The following is a 21,447-nucleotide window of genomic DNA, read 5'->3' as shown; positions in this document are numbered from 1 at the left end:
TGAAGGAGTAGTGTTCTGTGTAGTGGCATCTTACACATCTTGTGTCTTTACTACATCCACACCTGCTGGGAGTCTACTCTGGTTCTCTGTAGAGTTTGTGAATCACAAATGTTAGAGTATCCACAACCTTACTGAAAGAGGGTTTTGTCACTTTGTAGTTTTATGAATCCTGTCCATAATACCTTTAAAACAGGGGTGTTATTTGGCAGTTTACAATCATCAATTACAACATGGACAACTTTGTGAATTCTTTTTACATTTAACCAATACATTGTTACAAAAATGTTACACACATGTTGGAAGCAGCAACAATTTCCTACTTGAAGGCAGCACCTTAAATAAAATCTGTGAATATAGTCAGTTTCTGTTTTCCTGTTGGGTCCAGTGATGTGTTAAGTGCATTTCATATTTGCATACCTGCCTCTTGGTCCCCCTGGGGGACTGATGCATATATTAAGCTTCTCAGACTTCGCCTTTTGTACATCTCTGAGCTCAAGGTTCAGAAAGGAGCCCCAGGACCTGAAAGAATGAGGCTGCTGCAGACCTTGGCCTTCTGTGTCCTGATGTGGACACCCTGTAAGTATGCAAGATCTGAAGTAGGTTTGTCTGTTTTGGGGCAGCCGTACATATAATTAAGCTTATGTTTACTGAATGTATCCATAAAATGTTGAATTTCTTCTCTCTTTGTTTCAGATGCTCAGGCTCAGAAACCTGTGATATCTCCCACTGTTGAGGTCAGCCTTGGACAAAGGGCCACGATTGGCTGTGAGGTTGGAGTGAAAGAGGAAGAATATGTATTATTCTGCAGACAGACCCCAGGAGAAGCCCCGAAGCTCATTCTGAGTCACTATCACTCCTGGAGCGACCCTAGATATGGCCCTGGGATGTCATCTGACCACTTTACTGCCACAGGGGACAGCACCGGAACCGGGTACCAGCTCATTATAGAAGATGCTCAGATCACAGACGTGGCACATTATTACTGTGCAAAGTGGTACCGCAGTGTGAGCGCATACCACAGTGACACAGAGCCTGACAAAAACCTATGAACGCAATTCAACACCAAAAAACTATTCAAGACAGTAAATCAAAGTTTCAATCAAAGTCAAGAAAAGTGTGCAAAAGCTTGTTTAACAACTTAATCAATCAATATAATTTCGTATATAGTTGCATACTGTCTATGCAGGTGCCCACAACAGAGGTGAGAAAGATCACCAATGTATAAGGAGAACCGAGCCCGATCACGTGCGGAGCCATCAACATATCTGAAATATAAACCGTGCAATAAATGTTCTGTATTTTATGATAAAGACCTCAGAATGGTTCTAATTTGCTATATTAAATTATAGTCGCATTGAGCGCCATTGGTTAGAAATCATAGCTAGAGATGAGTTTAGAAACCTTCCTTAATCCACCCACCCCAGGCCCTCACACAGATGCCAGGAGTGAAACTAGAGACAGCTGTTCCCCCTCTATTTAGCCTAAATTGTTACTGTAGGTGGAGCAACAGTATAGTCTTTTTAAGCATATACAAAAGAGGGTTTAATCAGCATATGTCCTGAGCTGAGCTATCTGCAGGAGCTCCCAAGTGTGATTATCAAGGAATGGAGGCATCAGGTGGAGCAAATGAACTGCCGAAGATCACACAGGAAAGCTGGGGTTAAACTCGATGTCACAATTACAGACTGGGCATTTCAGTCATTGGATGGATAGCTCCTCTCTTTCTCCGTTTAACACTAAAAGACAGCGCTAGTTGTTTAATTTTTGAGGCGCTAAATCAGTGCACCGTCTTAAAGAGATGCAGGCATCATCAAGGTACAAGTTCTAAAAAAATAGTGGGAGACTAATTAGCATAGCCAGGGATTGCCGTGGGAAGTGATATGGCCGTAATGGATGTCAGGGAAAGTCATGCCATTGTCCTCCAATAGGCCTCACTTAAAAGGGAAAGAGATATTTTCACCTCTTTCCTGGCCTAGCCGTCTGATGTGAGAACTGAAGGCTTGATCAAGACGAAGCTTGCAACCTCAGTGGTAATTCCCAACCAACCCTTTGAAGTGGTTAAAGCAGGCTGGGATCGTAGGATGCTCACGGTGCTTTATTATGGAACAATTTGTGCCGGTGCCCCAAGCTCGGATGAGAAGCCTGCGGCCGGCGCTATTACATGTCAGCGGGCCGAATACCAGAGCTGTGGAGCCATCAATTTGCTTCAGGCCTCTTTAATCTACTGCCAGACCCTCCTTGTCCATTTATCTCCCTCCTGCAGGTCTGTGCTTTTCTCTTGGTGACGTTTTTCCGTCTTTCTCTTCCTTATTGTTTCCTCTTTCTATGCGTGCTGCATCCTGGAAGATGATACAAGGGTGTCTGCACTGGTGCACAGCTTCTGTTTGGAATACCGTGCATTCCAGCCATTTTATATTGATGCATGAAGGCTTGCTGCACTACAGTGCGTCAAAATATTGTAAATGAAGCCCAGACTGTGCAAAAAGTCACACTCAATATAGACTTATGAAGAATTCGGTGCACACCTCCACAGAAAGCCCATAGCTAAAGTACCACAGATTTACAGCGATGCAGAATAAAGAGACCTATTTAATAAATCTTTTGAATGTAAAAATGCAATCGATAAATGCCCATGGGTTAACAAATGATAATCAAAACAACACGTAAAGACTCGAGACAAAGGCATGTGGAAATTCATAGTTGAATTAATCAGAAGCTGGAATTTATGAAGATGTACAGAAGACCACAACTCGTACAGTTGTAGCAAAGACAACTTTTTCAAGGCTGAGTAAAATTCTCTTTAATCCCTTCGGTGTTGCAGATGGTTCCATCCTCAGCAATGGTGGGCGTGTGGTGAGGACGGAACCGTTCTGTCCTCACACCTACCCATTGAGGAAGCGCTGGCGCTCCCACCATGGGCCGCTCATGTAACCCCCGCAAACAGGGGTTTGCCACCTGACCCCCCTCTTGAAAATCTGATGATGTTGGTGCGTACGTCACACCAACGTCATGAGAAGCAGTTGGATGTGCTAGAAGCCTTTTGGTTTCCAGCCGTCGGAGGTGCAGGTACATTTTTCCTTCCAGGGGGATTTTGAAGCGTGCATAGAGGCAGTGGGGGAAAGGAAATAATTTTTCCTCTCCTCCGATGCCTCTTTGCAGGACATTCCTGTTGCACGATCGCACATGGTGTCGCGATCCTGAAGCAGGAATGTCACCACTAGCACCAGGGATTTGGTTTTTGGTAATGGACATGGCACCTTAGTCAAGGGTCACTTCCAGAAGTTGGCACATTGATTTGGGCATTTTCTGCCCCCCTGTGGGCAGATTGACTGTATTTGAAGGCCCATCTGCCCACGGGGGGCAGAAAAACCACTAGTACCAGGGATATAGATATATGATGTTTGGGGCGGTCCCTTGTGCAAGGATTGCCCTCATAGGGGATATACACTTCTTAATCACTTTGGCCATTTTCTGCCCCCTCCCCCCCCCCCCCCCCCCCCCCCCCAGGGGTGGATCGGCCTCATATGGAGGCCCATCTGCCACCTGGGAGCAGAAAACTCACTAGCATCAGGGATATCATCATTTTATGTTTTGGGGCGGCCCCTTGTCAAGGATCACCCATATTGGAGCCGCCCCCCAGGAGCAGATCAGCCCTATTTGGACCCATCTGCGTCTGGGGGGGGGCAGAAAACCTATAGTAATAGGAATATCATCATCATCATCATCATCAGAAACTTTATTTAATTAATAATGAAAACATTATTAAATACATGCAAAAATTACATCGATGATCAGTTAACATTGATATACAATTACTTAAAATTTACCCTTAAAGGTACAAGTAATAGGAATATGTATATATTTATGTTTGGGGGTGACCCCTTGGGTAAGGGTTGGCCCAATGGGGGTATCAGTTATTATTTACTTTTGGCCTTTTTACTATCCCCTTTTGTGGCAAATTGGCCATATTCTTAGGCCCATCTGCCCCAAGGGGGGTAGAAAAACACTAGACACTAGGGGAAGTTTTTGTATGTGTCTGGAGTTTGGCTGGTGGTGTGTGTGGACTGGCATTTGAGTAGTGACATTGAATTTTATAATGTATTCCTCCTTTTTATTCTAGTCCAAAGCTTTTGCTTTTTATCTGCTGTTATTCCTGCTGCGGTTTTGTCATTGGTACTTCTGCAGTTTGTGTAGTCTCATAAGTTTGGTAAGAAAACATTTTTGTACTATTTACTCTAAATGAGTATCATTTCCCTGCATGAATGTGTTTTTGTAAATGGTGTAGTATTAGCAGCATGTTTAGCTTCTGTTTTAGTGTGTGTGAAACTCTTTTTTCATTTGTGCACGATGCATTTTCAGCCGTGCCCGTGCAGGTGAAGGCGGAAGGGGCCACAATTTGCCACAATCAAGCACATATTAAAATTGATACAAACCTCGGTCCAGAATAGCCCCCAGCACAGTTTCCTACTCTGTCATTTGAATGCTGTGTCCAGCCAAGGTTGAAAGAGCATGATTAACTTTAGACCAAAATACACTCAGCACAGGGCTCTTAATGAACATATGACATAGATCAGCAGCATACATTTGACACTTTGGACAATATACTTGAAGTGAAGATGTGTGATTCATAGCCCATTTGGAGATTACCTCTGGAGTACAATACTGCATAAAAATTACCCTATGTTGCTGTAACTTCAAATTAACCGATGCTACTGCTGCATCTATAGTCGCCATAGATTCCTGTACTTCGTTGCTGGTTATATTTTTTGGGAAATTTCGACTTAACTTTGCTTCAACTTGAGTGCCATTGTTGCTAGCAGTATCTAAAAGCTTCTTGTAGGCGTTGCCGATTAACCACCTGACACAAGTCTGAAAAAGTACAGAGAGTATCCCTGAGGGACTTGGTAACTATACCAGGCCCAAGCCAAGTAGAATATAGTCCCTTATTTGTAACTATTTAAAAAACGTAGTCTGTGGCAACCCATACTCTTCCTGCAGTGCTGCAAACGACCGAAACCCTTGCCCATCATATAGTTGGACGAGTTGTTCTATACCCCTGCTCTGCCACTTGCTTCCAGTAGGATCATGAAATATTTATGTCAATGCGGGATTCCCCCATAGCCTATTATATACATGCCAGTATGCAAGGGAATATACTTTAGAGATATCTTGCCATATCTTAATGATAGCCCTCACAATCTTAAATCGCACCCTTTTGTAGTAGTTGGGATCCATTGTTTTGTACAACAAAAACCCACATTGGGGCCACTCGCTATTTGATTTGAGAGCCAAGTACTGTCGCTATTAGGACCATTAAACAGGCTTTGTATTCAACCAAAAAAGCAGCCTAAAAATATAATTTAAAATCTGGGAGCATAAACCCACCTCGGATATATGGTGATTTAAGAAACGTAAAGCTCTCCTAGCACGTTGATAGCTCCATATAAAGCTCCCTACAGCACCCTCCAGGAGTTTAAAAAATGACAGGGGGACCCTGTAAGGAATAGTCCGAAATAAAACAAAAACTTGGGCAAAATATTCATTTTAATGATATTACATCTTCCCACAATACTGATGGGGAGCCTATGTCAACTGCGCATGTTTGAGGTAACCCTCTTTAGCAATGGTTCATAATTCAGCGCGATCCCCTTGTCTACTTGACTACAAATGCAAACCTCTAGATATATTGCTGTTTGTGTAATCCCCAAAGCCGCTGGAGACGCCTTTAATTGATAATTCATTATAGTTTGGGTTTTGTCTAAGTTTATTTTGTAACCTGAAAATGACCCGAAGCGCTAGGCTTCTGAAGTGATCTCAACTATAGAGTCTTCAGGTATGCTAGAAAAGACAGCTATGTCGTCTGCATATGCAGTCAGTTTGAGCTCTACACCATTAAAAAATACTGGTGGAATCCCTATATTACGTAACAAGTGTTGTACAAAGGGCTCAATATAAAGAGCGAACAACAGCGGGGATAGGGGACACCCCTGTCGCGTGCCCCTTTGAACTTCAAAAAAAGGTGAGGTGAGACCATTACCTTTAACCGAAGCTGTCGGATTGCTGTATAATTTCTGAGTTGCCAAGAAAAACCATCGACCGAGACCAAGCGTTGTCATTGTTAACCACAGTGATCCCCAGACTACTCGGTCGAAAGCCTTCTCGGCATCCAGCATCAGCATCCTAACACGCTGTTCTGCCCGGCCACAAACATCGAACACAGCAATAGCTGTGTTAATGTGGGCTGCCACATCCCTGCTGGGGACAAATCCGTGCTGATGTTCTGACACTAAAACATGGATAACCGGGGCTATACGAGATACGAGGATTTCAGAGAAAATGTTAGCATCAGCATTTATTAATGATATCGGCCAATATGAACTCAGCTCCTCTGCTGGTTTCCCCTTTTTTTAAAACACTACGATATTGGAATTATTCCAAGATGGCGGGACATCCCCCCCTGCATAATCACATTACATAGTGCTAGAAAAACCAGTAGGATTGTATCTCCACCTACAGCTTTACCGGTAGGCAAAGCATTAATAGCGCCCTCTATTTCCTCCAAATCGATTTCCCTTTGCAAAGGCTCGGAAAGAAAGCCGTTCAAGATAGGCATAGTGCTCTCCTCAATATACCCTGCAGCATCTTGATGATTAAAGCAAGTTGAATTGTCATACAAATGGGCATAGTATAGTTTAAATTGTTCAAGTTTATCCTCTCATCTAGTGTATACTAATCCGTCTGCCCCTTTAATACATTTGATACTAGATCTAACCCTCATGTCAGCAATTTGATTGGCTAGCATACGCCCAACTCTTTCCCTATACTCATACTGTTTAGTTTTAAACTCATGATAGCTATTCGCTACTTTGTCCCTTAAGCTTCTTTTAAGTTTGTCTCTGACGTCTATCATCTGATTGTAAATCAGCTGTTCTCCGGGGTCTTTTAAAACAATAGCCCTAGCGTGCTTTTGCTCTAGCTCTAAATATTTCTTATAACTCTGTCCGAGCACAGATAGCCCCTATCTATTATTTTTTAAATATAAAGTAGTGTCGTCCCTCTAACAAACGCCTTCATACAATCCCAAACCATTGCTACTGACGCTGTTCCCTCATTATTACCAATGAATTCCCCCAATGTTCCGTGCATAAATTCCATGTACACTGGGCTTTTTAGGAGGTATCTGGGGAAGGAAAACTGTCTCCTTGGCTCTTTAACCCCCGATTGAAGCTTCCAAGTCAACATTAACAGATTATGCTCCGAAGTGATCTTGGGGCAAACTTCAATTTGTGCCCTCTCTAAAATCCTATTACTAGTAAAAATCTTGTCTATTCTAGAGTATGTGTTATGAGGGTGTGAATAAAACATATAGCCTGGCACTGTAGGATTTAATCTGCCCCAGACATCATCTAATTGCAATATGTGAGGAAGCTCAAATATAGCCGCCCTAACCTTGCCCATCCTAAACTGAGTTGAAGTATTAGTAGTATCTATTTTTCTATCCAAAATACAATTAAAATCTCCCATGAGAATCAGATCGCTGTCCCATTCCAATAACTCGGTACATAAATAGGAAAACATATCAGGACAGTCAATATTGGGGCCAAATACTACACACACTGTAACTTTATGCCCATATATCAGTACCTGAGCTATTGCCCATCTCCCCTTAGAGTCAGCCATTGTACGTAGTACAGTAGCCTGACAGTTTTTAGATTTTAGAATAGCCACCCTCCAAATAGAAATCGATTGCGACGTGCTAACCAGTACCTCATAACCAAGCTGTTTTAAGTATGCTCTGTCTTTATAAGACAGATGGGTTTCAGAGAGTCCTAGTATATGAGGTTTAAATATCCGAAGTTCCACCGTAACTAGCCGACGTTTCCCAGAATTATTGAGACCAGATACGCTCCAGCACATATATTTTATATACGACATTTAACCAATTGAAAAAGCCCACCCCACTTGTTCCCCCTAGTATTTACATTTCTCTTTCCCTTGTGCTCGATCAGTGTTGTCTTCACAAAACTGTATCTACTTACAGCCCTCCCTCCTCCCCTCCCCACCCAACATGTTGTAAGCTAAATTCAAAACACCCAGCTCCAGATCTCACCCCCACCCAACCAACCCTCCCCCATGTCTGTGGAAATTAATCGCCCCCTTTTCTGCTGTCCCTCCCTGGCAGCATCTTGGGAGGACGCTCCCCCTTAGCGCCTTGAGACCCTCACGGGTAAGTAGTGCACTTTACAAATTTCTGATTAATTGATTGATAGTATGACCCCCGCATATCTTAATGCTTATCCGCTACACCCATTGTTATGCAAACAGCCCCTATACCAAAATAACATTATAACACATTCTACAGCCGTTCACTAATTATTGTTCTCTATGAATCTAGATTGGGAAGGTCCCTGATCCCCTAACACTCCTAGCAGGAAAAGAGAAGAAAAAAAAAAGAAGAAAAGGAACAGCAGAAAAACCAAACTAGATCAGTGGGTATTCGGTCCCTTCTTGGCAGCAGATTGCCACTCCGAGAGAGCTTGTTGAACATCATGTTTGTTGAAAAAAAATGTGTTCGACCGTCCTTCATAACTTTAAGATGGGCCGGCTCTTGTAAAAATACTTGGGTGCAAAAATTCTTGAGAGGATCCATCAGTTGGCACATCTTCCATCGCTTATCAATTGTTTGCTTACATAAATCAGATCGCACAAAAATGGACATTGAGTCAACCGTAACAGGTGCTGCTGGGAGGGCCTTCAGGTATATTGCCTTGCGAAACAAAAAATTGCCTACAAATACCAGAATTGGCCGTGCAAAATTAGGACAACCTTGATTAACCTGTTTTAGAGCCAGGGGCAACCTGTGTGCGCATTGGATCATTGTCCCAGTCTCCTAGGTCGGGGAAGGCTTTTTGAAAAAGCCTGACAATAAATGCTCTTGGATCACTGCCCTCCTTCCCTTCCGAAATACCAAAGACCCTTAGGTTCTGACGACGTTGCCTGTTCTCAAGGTCTTCCAATTTCGCTTGCATAAATCTGATTTGAGAGTTTTGCAATTTCGACAGGTTCATAGATTACGTGTTTGCCTCCTCTACCGCTGCAACCGGTTCCTGCAAATCCGTAACCCTTGAAGAAGGCTGAGTAACTTTGGATGTGACCTCCAACAGAGCTTGCTTTATCTCCTTACTGTCCCCTTTGGTTTGTTGATAATACTCTTGTGCCTTTGTTCTCAGTCAGTAATGCCTGCATTATTCTAGACAGTAATGGTTCCTCACAACCTGTTAGAAGATGTTCTTCAGGGGGAGCTACGCTACCAGTGAGAGTGTTATCAGTCATTTGACCTGCAGCCACCCCAGATGATTCTTTTTCCATTGGCTTTGTGAAAGGGCCTGCAGTGGCTCAAACTACCAGACACTTCCCCCGATGCTTTGCTCCTTCTACGGTAGTTATTACCACAACCTCTACAGGTCTTTCTTGTTCCTTGTTAGGAGGGGTTCCAGCACCAACTTCAGCTACTGATGTCACTGGTGTCAGACTACCCGAGTTAGACAACCATACGACCATAGCCTTAAATTCTCCCTTTGAAGAGACCCATTTACGTAGAGGGCTAGATGCCGAGCCAGTCTTTGTGGTGTTTGCCACAGCCTCCTTGAGGCGCCCCACAGTATTAGCAACTTGCTGCTTTACACCACCACCCCGAACTTTAGCTCCCTTGCCGATTGTTGCAGCTTTAGGGCCTTTGGGTTTACTGCCTTTCACCCCTTCAATGGTACCGGCCTTAGAATTACATAGAGCCTCTGTATCATTAACATTAACATGGCTTCTCAGCATATAGCTCAATGCGTCCTGCTGCTTCACAGATCTCACTGAGGGACTGGGAGGGCATGTATCACTGACTTGGATAAGACATAAGACATCGATGACCAACTCATCTGTGGCCAAATTGTCGTTTATCGATTCCGCAAACCTGCCATCCACACCACTCACAGTGTCAACAGAGCTGTGCGATGAACATTCAGGTCGATCTACTACACCACTACTAGCACGATTCCCCTTTTTATTTTCTGCACCATCAGACACTTCAGCAAAAATCCGATTTATCTCACCATTTGTTTCAGCAGTACCTTCTCCTTTAGGCCTGGCAGTGATGTTTGCAGGTTTTGTTAGGACACTCAATGACAGACTGCTTGAGTCCCCAAGGGTGGCTGATGTAATTGATATAGAGGCAGGTGTGAGATTCTCTTTCACTCCTCCTTTTGTCATGACATTAGCAGCCACTTCTCCGGTGGTTAGCACATCTGCCCCCTGATAGGCCAGCAACACAGAAGAGCCTTTTGTCACACCCTCTCCAGTCCCCAAGCCCTTCTGGACAGCACCATCTCCAGTCCCCAAGCCCTCCTGGACGGCGGTGTTTAGCAAATCGGCCATGTTAAAACCCGGACTGGATGTCTCTAAACTGCAGGACTGGAGTAGTTCAGTGCCTTTTGCAGATTGCAGTAGTTTCAGTAAAGGTTTCCCCAGTCGTGAACCAGTTCTTTTATCGGAGCTGGGGATGGGGGTAACATAATTTCTCAACAGCTCACCTGTATTATCTTCCACAACATTGCCATCTCTGATCCTCCAGCCCTCCCATGACTTCTCCTGCCTCCACTTGTACTCCCATGCAGCCTGTGCCCCTTGTAGTACGCGATGGGGCCATTGGAGCATCTCCTTGCCGCCTTTCAGTGTTTGGATCCAGCCTCCACCAACCACCTCAGATTTTCCGAGCGCTGACTGGCTCAAGCACTTCAAACGGTGTATGCCGTTTCTGCCAAATATATGGAAAGGTTAATAGGCACGGTGCACAGCCAGGGTTAATGAAGGGAAGTTCATTGAGCGGTGTTGAGATTCAGATAATTTTCAGGTGCTCCAGCAGGTGACGTAACTGTCCGGGTACGTCAAAAAAACTGTTATGGGGTTGAGTGCATTACCACAAGTGTAAATGCATCCCTGCGTCTGGGCACCCAGACGCAGGGATGCATTTACACTTGTGGTAATGCACTCAACCCCATAACAGTTTCTGCCAAAGAACCACTCGAGGCGCGCGGACTGCTCTGTACACCCCCGCAGTCCGGCACATCACCGGCACATCAGCTGGAGGGGTCTTCACAACTGCAGGTACGTTTTTAATGTATTCCCTGGTCCTGAGGCAACAATCCCTGGTTTCACCAGCTGGCAGGCGGGTAACGAGGCATCCGGAGCTCACGGAGCCAAAACAGAGGCAGGCGTCCTCAGGGGCGTCAATCCGCCATCTTCCTCCCCGCTCATAAACAGCGCAACCGCCCCGCCCGGACACCGATGTGTTGATAGTGCAAGAAGAGGCATTTGGATTGCAGTCTGGGGCTGCAAGACTTCCCATTGGAAGAGCTGAACTCTGGGTTGCCCCAAACATGGTGCAGCAGATGTTGCCGCTACTGGTATTGCAAGGTGCAGAGTGAATACTGACAACTTTTTTCCCTATAATCTTTTTTAAGTTTTTTATGGACAATGCATTTTTGGATGAGATTGTTGAGCATATTGATTTGTATGCTGAACAGTCTTTGAGGGACAACAGTGCCAGATCTAAGCCCCACTCTAGAGCTAGCCAGTGGGCTCCCACAAATCTGGCTGAGTTGAAGAAGTTCTTGGGTTTAACTTTTTTGATAGGCTTGATAAGGAAGCCGTCGCTGTCTCCATATTGGTCTACTAGTACTTTGATGGCAATGGCTATATTTCCTGCAATCAAGAGTCATGGTTGATATTTACTTTTGCTTCGAATGCTGCATTTATTTTTATATGGTTTCACGTTGGCACAGGATCACCCTGATTGTAACTTTTTTTGAAGATTTGGCCTGTCCTTGATCACTTTGTAGATCGTTTTTCAGAGATCTATGCTCCAGGTCAAGAAATCGCTGTGGATGAGTCTTTGGTCCTGTTCAAGGGTAATTTGGTTTTTAGGCAGTATATTCCTAGCAAGAGGGCACGTTATGGAATCAAGATGTATATGCTGACTGAGAGTTGATATGTCTATAATTTCAGGGTGTACACATGTAGGGATTCCAGTATTGACCCCCTTGGTTGCCGGTTCACTTTTAGAGTTGGTGTGAAGATGATGTTGGAACTTGGTAGAGGTCTTTTTAACACGTCACCATTTATATGTAGATAAAATCTACATATAAGCGTTCAATTGTTCAAGGAATTGATCAAAATGTACACTGTTGCTTGTGGCACAATCTGCTCTAACAATGAAGGTTACCCAAAAGAGCTTGTTTGTAAAAAACTTGAGACTGGACAGTGCAGTGCCTTACGTAGCAATAAACATCTAGCTGTGAAGGTTTCTGACAGGAGAGATGTCTACATGTTGACTACCATCCATGATGAAGTACTTCACCTGTGACTGTTTGGGGTCAGGTTCCTGAAGTGCGCAAACCTGTGTGCATTTTAGACTATAATAGGCATATGGGTGGTGTTAATAGAGTAGATCAGAGGTTGGAACCTTCCACTGCACTTCACATGACTTATATTTGGTATAAGAAGTTGGTTATCTGTCTTTTCTACTTAGCAACCTTCAATGCTTTTGTTGTATTTAAGGAATGTTTTCCAGAGTCAAATATTAAATTTGTTAAGTTTTAGGAGTCTGTGATAGGCAGCCTTGTTGTAGTCAAGTGTTCCTAAAGTTGAAGTGGTGGAGGATGTGGCTACTGAAAGATCTCCACTTTGTATATCACACTCCTCCCACATCTAAAAAGACTTTCCCAGTAGTAGATGTAGACTCTGTATGTGAAGAGGTGCACAGAGGGAGACTCGTATGTTCTACCCTGAGTGTCCTTCTAAACCTGCGCTGTGTGTACCTGCTTGTTTTTGAATGTACCCCACTCAAAATATATTTTTGGGAGCAACCGTGAATATAAAAGTGAACTGCCTGGTCTGTATTGTTTTATATTTTTGTTCAGTTTCACAGTTGGCATTAGTGTGATGTATTTCGTTAGAGCTTTTGTGTTTGCAGTTTTGTATCTACTTAAAATTGGATTGTTTTCTTTCTCGTAAAAAAAATGTGATAGCGGTGTGCGTGGATTAGCCCTTGGCTGGTGGTGCACGTGGACTGGCACTTGGCTGGTGGTGTGCTTGGACTGACGACTAGCTAGCGGTGTGTATGGACTGGTGCTTGGCTAGAAGTGTGTGAGGATTGGTGAATGGCTGGCGGTATGTGTCAACTGGTGCTTGGCTGGCAGGGTGCGTGGACTGGAGTTTGGCTGGTGATGTACATGGACTGGCGCTTGGCCTGGCGGTGTATTCGTAGTGACATGCTGCTGGTCACTACACACACTGCTAGCCAAACGCCAGTACACACACTTCGTCAACTGATGTGGTTGCTGTGTTAGGCACATGGGTGTATGAAAGTGATGGGCCCTTGAATGGCACTGTCTGTTGATGTGAGTGTTGTAATGTGCTTGGCACGGTCCTGGTGGCTTAAATGGTCTTGTATGTGCCACGTATGATGATGTGTGAATGGACTGTAAAGTGGTTGTAGCCTTGACGTGGCTTTACAGCTCATGAGCTTTGAGTCACTGGTTCATTTTTTTGACCTTTCAATTATTAACATCATTTTTGTGAAATCTCTTGTGAATAACATTTTATGCTTTGAACCATCACTCACCCTCGTGCCAAATCCAACCAGTATGTGTGTGTACTTGATGAATATATGGTTATTTAGTAAAAATTGTCTTTTCTGTCTTTCTCTGCCAGGGTGTACATTTTTGTGAATGTGGTAATGTGCTGGTCCCTCGGCTGTCAGTGTGAATGGTCTGTGTATCATATATGAAAGGTGTGTGAATTGCCTATAAAGTGCTTTATAGCTGCTGCTTTATAGCTCACGAGCTGTGAGTCATTGGTTCATTGTTTTGACTGGTGCATTATTAACAGTGCATTTAATTTTTGTGAAAGCTCTTGTTAATAAAATATACATTTTGAACCTTTCACTCACCCTTGTGCCAAATCCAACAAGTATGTATGTGTACTTGAGGAATAGATGTTTTTGCAGAGATTTGTGTTTTTTTGTCTTTCTCTGCCAAGGTGTACATTGTCTCCAGGGAAAATCTACTAACTCAAGATATTTTCATAAACTAAACACACAAAGGAATACAGGGTGATGTGTCTCTTGTGGATCCTAACAAGTTTTCTTACCCACAAGGCCCTGCAAACCTGAAAATGTAACTAAAGTCACACAATTTCCTTGCATTACTGTGCCATATTTTTTCAGAATCAGAAAGAAACCACAAATGTCCTACCAATCAGTGTTCCCTAGATCTTTAGATAAAAATGCTGCCTCACTTGTGTGGGTGGGCCAAGTACCCACAACAAGGAAGGGCCCAAAACTTATTGTGGAGGCATCAAAATTATCTATCATAAAACAGCCTGGTTTTGCAAGGAGGTCACCTGCATTTTTGGCTCTGCAGCCATTTGGGGAAACGTACCAAACCCAGACATTTCTCATAACTGAACACCTGGGGGAATTCAGGGAGGTGCGGCATGCGTGGATCCCCCAATGTTTTCTTACCCAGAATCCCCTGCAAACCTCAGATTTAGCTAAAAAAAAAAATCTTTATACTTCTGTGTTGGAAAGTTGGGGGATCACAAAGCTGTAACACATTGGCTACCACCCAGCGTTCCCCCAGTTCTCCTGCTAAAAATGCTACGTCACTTGTGTGGGTGGGCCAAGTGCCCGCTACAGGGAAGGGCCCAAAACATATTGTTGAGGCATCAAAATTATCTATAACAAATTGACCTCGTTTTGCAATGGTCACCTGCGTTTTTGGTCCAGAACTCCGCGGCCATCTAGGGAAACCTATCAAACCCAGACCTTTTTGAAAACTAGACACTAGGGGCAGTCCAGTGAGGTGTAGCATGCATGGATCCCCCAACATTTTCTTGCCTAGAATCCCCTGCATACCTTAACTTTAGCTAAAAAATAATCACATTTTCCTCACATTTCTGTGTGGAATCACCATGCCTGCACACATTTACTACTACACAGCATTCCGCTCGGTCGCTCAAGTATAATGATTCCTCAGTTGTGTGGGTGGGCCAAGTGCCTGTGACAGGGAAGGCCCAACAATGTGTAGAGATTTAGGGGATAGCACAGTATGTTGATAAGCACATTTTATATTTTATACATTTTTAGGCTGACCCTGCTTTGAGCACCAAGTGAGGTATCATTTTACTAAGGAGACTGGTGGGAATGCTGAATGATAGGAAACGTGTGCCTGTGCGGTGATCCCACACAGAAATGTGAGGAAAATTGGATTTTTATTTAGCTAAATTTTAGGTTTTCAGGGGATTCTGGGTCAGAAACAATGGGGGGGGGGGGTCCATGCAAGCCACACATCCCTGGACTTCCCTGGGTGTCTAGTTTTAAGAAATATCTGTGTTTTGTATGTTTTCTGAGATGGCAGCTGAGCCCAAGACCAAAAATGCCGGTGTCCCCCTTGCAAACCAGGTCGTTTTGTGATAGATCGTTTTGATGCTTCCAGAATATGTTTTGGGACCTTCCCTGTTGCGGGCAGTAGGCCTACCCACACAAGTGAGGTAACATTTTTATCGGAAGACCTGGGGAAATGCTGAGTGGTGACAAATTGTTGTCGCCGGGTGATCCCTAAATTTTCCTACACAGAAATGTGAGGAAAACGTGATTTAGTTAGCTAAATTTGAGGTTTTCGGGGGATTCTGGGTATGAAAACGTTGGGGTATTCACGCAAATCACACCTCCGTGTACTCTTCTAGCTGTCTAGTTTTCAGAAATGTCTGGGTTTGATAGGTTCCCTGTTGAAGTTAAATTGAATAAGGAGAATCCACACTACGTGAGAGAAACAGTTCTTTATTCCAGTCATCCACTCTCCTAGAATGATAGTGACAACAACATTCTAATGTGAGCTCCAGGCAGGAGATTCCAATGCTAACATGTGGAGAGGAGGATGGAGGAGGAACCATGTTATGGGGAATGGAACAGAAGGCAACTCAGGTAGAAATATTATACGAGATGTAGGAAGATTACAACATTTCCCTAGTTGGCCAATGAACCCGGGACCAAAAACGCAAATGACCCCTTGGAAAATGTGTATTTTTTAGGCAAATGTTTAGAGTGGCAAGAAATTTAGGGTAACAGAACTTGAGAGGCACCCCATCCTGGATTTCCCTAGGTGTCTAGTTTTAAAAAATGTTCATTTGTGCTAGGTTTCCCTAGGTGAAAACTGAGCTAAGGCCCCAAAATCCACAGGTAGGCACATTGAAAAAAAGAGAGTCAGTTTTCAGTGGAAAAATGTGTTTTCTCCAAGTTGTGTTTTCAGTCATTTTCTGTCACGGTCGCAAGCTCTACCCGCACAATAGAGGTACCATTTTTATTGGGAGATTAGGGAAAGAACCGGATGAAAGGACGTTTGAGGTCTCCCCCGGATTCCTGAACTTTCCACCACAGAAATGTGAGTAAAATGAGTTTTTTCTAGACACGTTTTGAGGTTTGCAAGGGATTCAGGGTCATAGAGCCTGGTGAGAGACACAGAGGCACCCCATCCTGGATTCCCCTAGTTTTGAAAATTGTACAGGTTTGCTAGGTTTCTTTGGGTGCCTGCTGAACTCGGGCACAAAATCATCCACAGCTAGGCGCATTGCAAAACAAGTGTCAGTTTTCACTTGAAAAATGTGTTGTGTTCATGTTGCATTTTGGATAGTTTTCTGTTGTTGGCACTAGGCCTATCCACACTAGTGAGGTACCATTTTTATCGGGAGACTTGGGGAAATGCTAGGTGAGTGGAAGTTTGCGGCTCCCCGAAGTTCAAGAACTTTCCAAAACAGAAATGTGAGGAATATTTGTTTTTAGACAAATTCTGAGGTTTGCAAGGGATTCTGGGTAACAGAACCTGGTGGGAGCCACACAAGTCACTCCATCATGGAGTTCCCTGGGTGTCTAGTTTTTAAAAATGTACAGGTTTGCTAGGTTTCCCCAGGTACTGGTTAAGCTATGGCCCAAAATTCAAAGCTAGGCACATTGGAAAAAAAGTCAATTTTCAGTGGAAAAATGTGATGTATCCACAATGCATTTTGGGCTATTTCCTGTCACGGGCACTAGGCCTACACACACAAGTGAGGTACTATTTTTATCAGGAGAATTAGGGGAATGCAGAATAGTAGAACAAGTGATATTAACTATTGTCATTCTATGAATCTCTGCCTTCCAAATGCAAGACAGTGCGTAAAAAATAAGTGATTTTGAAAAATGCCCTCTAATTCACATGCCAGGATGTGTACCCACGAATTCAGAGATGTGCAAATAACCACTACTTCTACACTCCACATCTTTTTCCCATTTCAGAAATATATACGTTTTTACCTATTTTTCACTCTTTATATTTTAGCAAATTAATTGCTGTATGCCCGGTACACAATGAAAAACCATTGCAAGATACATATCAGTTAGTGTCTCTAGGCACCTCAGGTTATTGGTGAACATACAAGCCCTATATATCACTGGAGCTCCTGAGTTTCAGAGTTTGCATTCACTGAGGTTCAGGGTAGTCAACCTAGCCTAACTGACAGCACCCTCCAGATGACCCTTTCCTCTCCCTCTAAACATAACGCTGGTATAAGGGTAACTTTCGATGGGAGTCCAACCTGGACTGGAAGATGGAGAACCACAGGAATGCCCTGGTTACAGGCAGTCATTGTAAATGCTCTAAAAACCCACCCAGAGGGAAAGAGGACAAGCCCATGCAAACGTGGGTGCTGGAGGCCACCATAGCAAGCGCTCCAGTTAGCTTAAGCAGGAGCACCAGCGGAAACCAACACAACAAGTATCTGGAAATCCTGGGAGTGACAGTCTCAGTTCAAGGGTGTGGAAGGAATGTTATAGTTAGTAATGCATTATGTAGAGTCCGGCCTGGAACATACTTATTACATGCAGGCAGGCATACACTTTATCCTACAGGAATGCTCTGGTTACAGACAGCTCCAAGTAAATCTCTATGCAGTCTACCTAGGAGCTTGACACCAACACAATGGGCTTATGTAGAGCACCACAGTGTCAACAAGAGGATAATCCTATTCAGTAATACAATTACCAGACATTACTATCATCCGGGAGCAACAGAGGAACAATGTAGAAGCAGGCACCAGGTATTGGAAGCCAGGTTAAATACCCTCTGGAGTACGCCCTGGAGTGAGAGCGGACTAGTCCTGATGAATGGACTGGTTTTAGGCAGCGTGGGTACATACTCTGTACTGAGTCCCTACAGAGGAGCAACCCACACAAATGCTCTGCTTTCAGGAAGCTGTGAATCTTGGTGGAACGAAGAGAACCAGAATGTGAAACACACCGGTCAATAGATTCTGTTGGGGGTTATGTACAGTATTGATATTGAAGCCGGGTCTGGTATCTTTGTGGACTAATGCGTCCACTGTAGGGGCCTATGTTTGACCGCATGGTCACAGATTCAAATCCCAGACGGTCCACTCAGCCTTTCATCCTTCTGAGGTTGACAAAATGTGTACAATTGAGTTGGGTGACAATAAACATCTGTTATTCTGCACCAAGACAACCCTCTGGGTGAGTGTGCACTTTACAAATACATGTTATAGTCACTGAAAAAAACAAAGACCAAAGTGACGATATAGTTAGGAGAAAATGTCAGTCAAAATATAACATTTTTAAACTCTGAAATTCACTAATAATGGTAAATAGAAATAACTATTACTCACGCCCTCACCATGCACAGTGTTGTCATCAATGATGTCATTTCATATGTCGTCATTGATGCTATCAATTATGTCATAGAGCTTTTCATGAGTGACGTAATATAAGCAGTGCCTGATGGAGGCAGGTGTTATGGTTACTTGAGTTAACTATAACTGGTGAATATCAGTGTTTTTAGAGTTTAAAATGTTAGATTTTAACTGACATTTTTACATAACTATAAAGTCACTTTGACCTTTGTAAAGTAAAGTAAGATATTACTAACAGACTTAACTATATCATCACTTCACACTTTTTTTCAGTGAATTTCTGACTTTTTCTTTAACATAAAGTAACAATATAAAGAGATGTCATTTTAAGTAAGGCAGACCTGATGCCTTTGTCAAACGATCAGAGCACTAAAACATTTACGGCTGGCCTATTGGCTTTAACAATGGGTCAGCACATCAACATATATAAACCAATGGTCACAATGATGTATCAATAATTATATATACACGCATACATAGAAATGCACAATAATTTTTGTCACCGAAATAATTAAAAACAAGATTTTTAATCAAAACCATTAACATGTATTTGAGTCTTTCTCTAATGGTCTTCAGGCCACAAAATATAGCCATAGAACCAACCTCATGGGGTCCTACACTCCACCTGAAGAGCATACAGCTCAAGCTCAGAGTGCTGTAACGAAATGTTAAGCTGTCCCGGGGTCATGCATTCAATGAATCAGGAGTTTTAAAAAAAAAGGTTTTCTGGGGGAGTTGCTGTTCTCCTTGCAGCAGCCAACACCACTTCTATAAACTGTTGGTGGTGCCCCTGCCCTACCTTGGGGCCCAACAACACATACACTACACAACAATAAAGCCCATGCATGACATTATGGGGTCATGAGCATCCCGCCATGGCCCCCAACACTTATGGATGTCGTGGGTGCCCTGGGTGCAACCAGGCCACACACTTTCAAGCAAAACATTTAAAAAAAGACACAGTGTGGTGGGTACCCCGGATGCAACCAGGGCACCCACATTCAAATAAAAATTAAAATTGAAAAAAAAGACACAGAGGGCCAGGTCACAAGTCTGGTGGTCAGATGGCCACCATACTCGCGGTGGCATGGCGGATCCAGCCACCGCTGCATCAGCAGTTCGACCTCCCAATTACGACTTGCGCAGTCGTACCGCTCTAGGACCACAGGCTTTGCCAGGGCACCGCCATTCCGGGGCATAGAAGTGGTGGTCAGATCGGCCCGGCATATGCTTGGCGGGACCGCCACAGTCCTGCCAAGCATATTACGAGTTTCCTCTCCGCCAGGCTTTTCATGGCAGTTCCACCGCCATGTAAAGCCTGGTGAAGAGGAAACAAAGGGAGCCCTAGAGAGCCCCCCCAGGCCTCAGACACATGTGAATGCACACAGAGGGGCATAACATGTGCCCCCTGTGTTCATGCACATAGGTTCCTGTACGGCATGGACTTTCGAGTCCATGCCGTGCTGGAACGTTGTGAGGAGTTCCCATTGGGTGCCTTTTTTAAAGGCACTGTCGACTTTTAAAGGGCACCGCAGGGTGATCCGCCACACTGCCCGCCCGCCAGACCATTGTAAAGTAGTAATCTGGCTGGCGGGCGGCAGTGACCTTCGGCAGAGCAGTGGTGAGGCTGTTTGACACTGCCACACCACCACTCTGCTGTAAAGCCCTAATCTGGCCCAGAGTGTGCTCCCAGGGCTGCCATTTAAAAAAAATATGTTGCACCACTGTTGAAGCAGTGAGGCCGCTAATTATTTTAGGACACGCGGCTTGTGGCACAACATGTGGCAATAAGAGAATGGACCCCAGTTACAGATAACCTAAACCACCACAGTTGGGGCCATGTTGACATTGCCTGCTCTGTTTTCCCCTGAATAGATCAGGGAGAGACGCAACAGCACTTTGTATTAGCCGAGCGAAGATAACTTGTTAGGGGAGGAAGGGTGGAATAAAATAGTCCAGTAGAGAGGAAAAGTTTTAGCACACTCATTTAAAAAGCACAGAATGTGGGAAAAGTATAGCAGCCTCCTTTAGAGTTTAGCAGAGTGAAACCTCTACTCCAAATTGGTGGAGCACCCAGCTCTTCAAACTCACACTTCCATACCACATTTATAGTAAGGATACCAATGAGTTACTTAAAGCGAGTCTCTTTATGCTCCACTGTCAGAACCTCTTAATTAATAGCCCCAATCAACGTCCTCCGGCTCACCCTCTTAAATGTATGGCAGGGCCAATGCAACTGATGTTTCCTACTTGAATCTGCCACGGCCCATGGTAGTAGAAATTGTAAACACTGAATATAAACATCATGATAAACTGTAACCATTATTGGCTAAATCACTAATACAGGGATCCCCACGAGTAGCATGCTACCCATTTCAAAGAGCATTCAGCGCCTTTTATGGGCTAGTAAGCGCTATATAAATACCACTCCAGCACCATATAGTATCACGTCATACATTACTTCAAATTAGTGCTGTCTAAATATGGCACCAGTAGGCTAGGAGTAAGTGTACGTGCAACAACTGCAGTGAGTGGAGTCCCCACATCAGGGCCAGCACACATCTGAATGTTGGCCATGGGAATTACTTTGCAGGTATTTTTCAAATAAATGTGACTGTGAGAGTCGACCTGGGGCAGTGGAAAATAACAAAGAAGTAATTG

At 43.9% G+C, this 21,447-nt stretch overlaps 1 gene segment (V, D, J or C); it reads left to right on the top strand.

The window, feature by feature from the left end:
* Positions 1-527: 527 nt before the first annotated feature.
* Positions 528-1,049, top strand: LOC144798146 (putative non-functional immunoglobulin kappa variable 3-7). The segment is given in 2 exon segments: positions 528-576; positions 694-1,049. Coding segments are annotated over 2 exon segments (405 nt in total).
* Positions 1,050-21,447: the final 20,398 nt, after the last annotated feature.

This window comes from Lissotriton helveticus, chromosome 12 (genome assembly GCF_964261635.1).
Source record: "Lissotriton helveticus chromosome 12, aLisHel1.1, whole genome shotgun sequence".
Classification (NCBI taxonomy): domain Eukaryota; kingdom Metazoa; phylum Chordata; class Amphibia; order Caudata; family Salamandridae; genus Lissotriton; species Lissotriton helveticus.
Note: the sequence above shows the minus strand (reverse complement) of the source record. Positions and strands in the feature narration are given on the sequence as shown.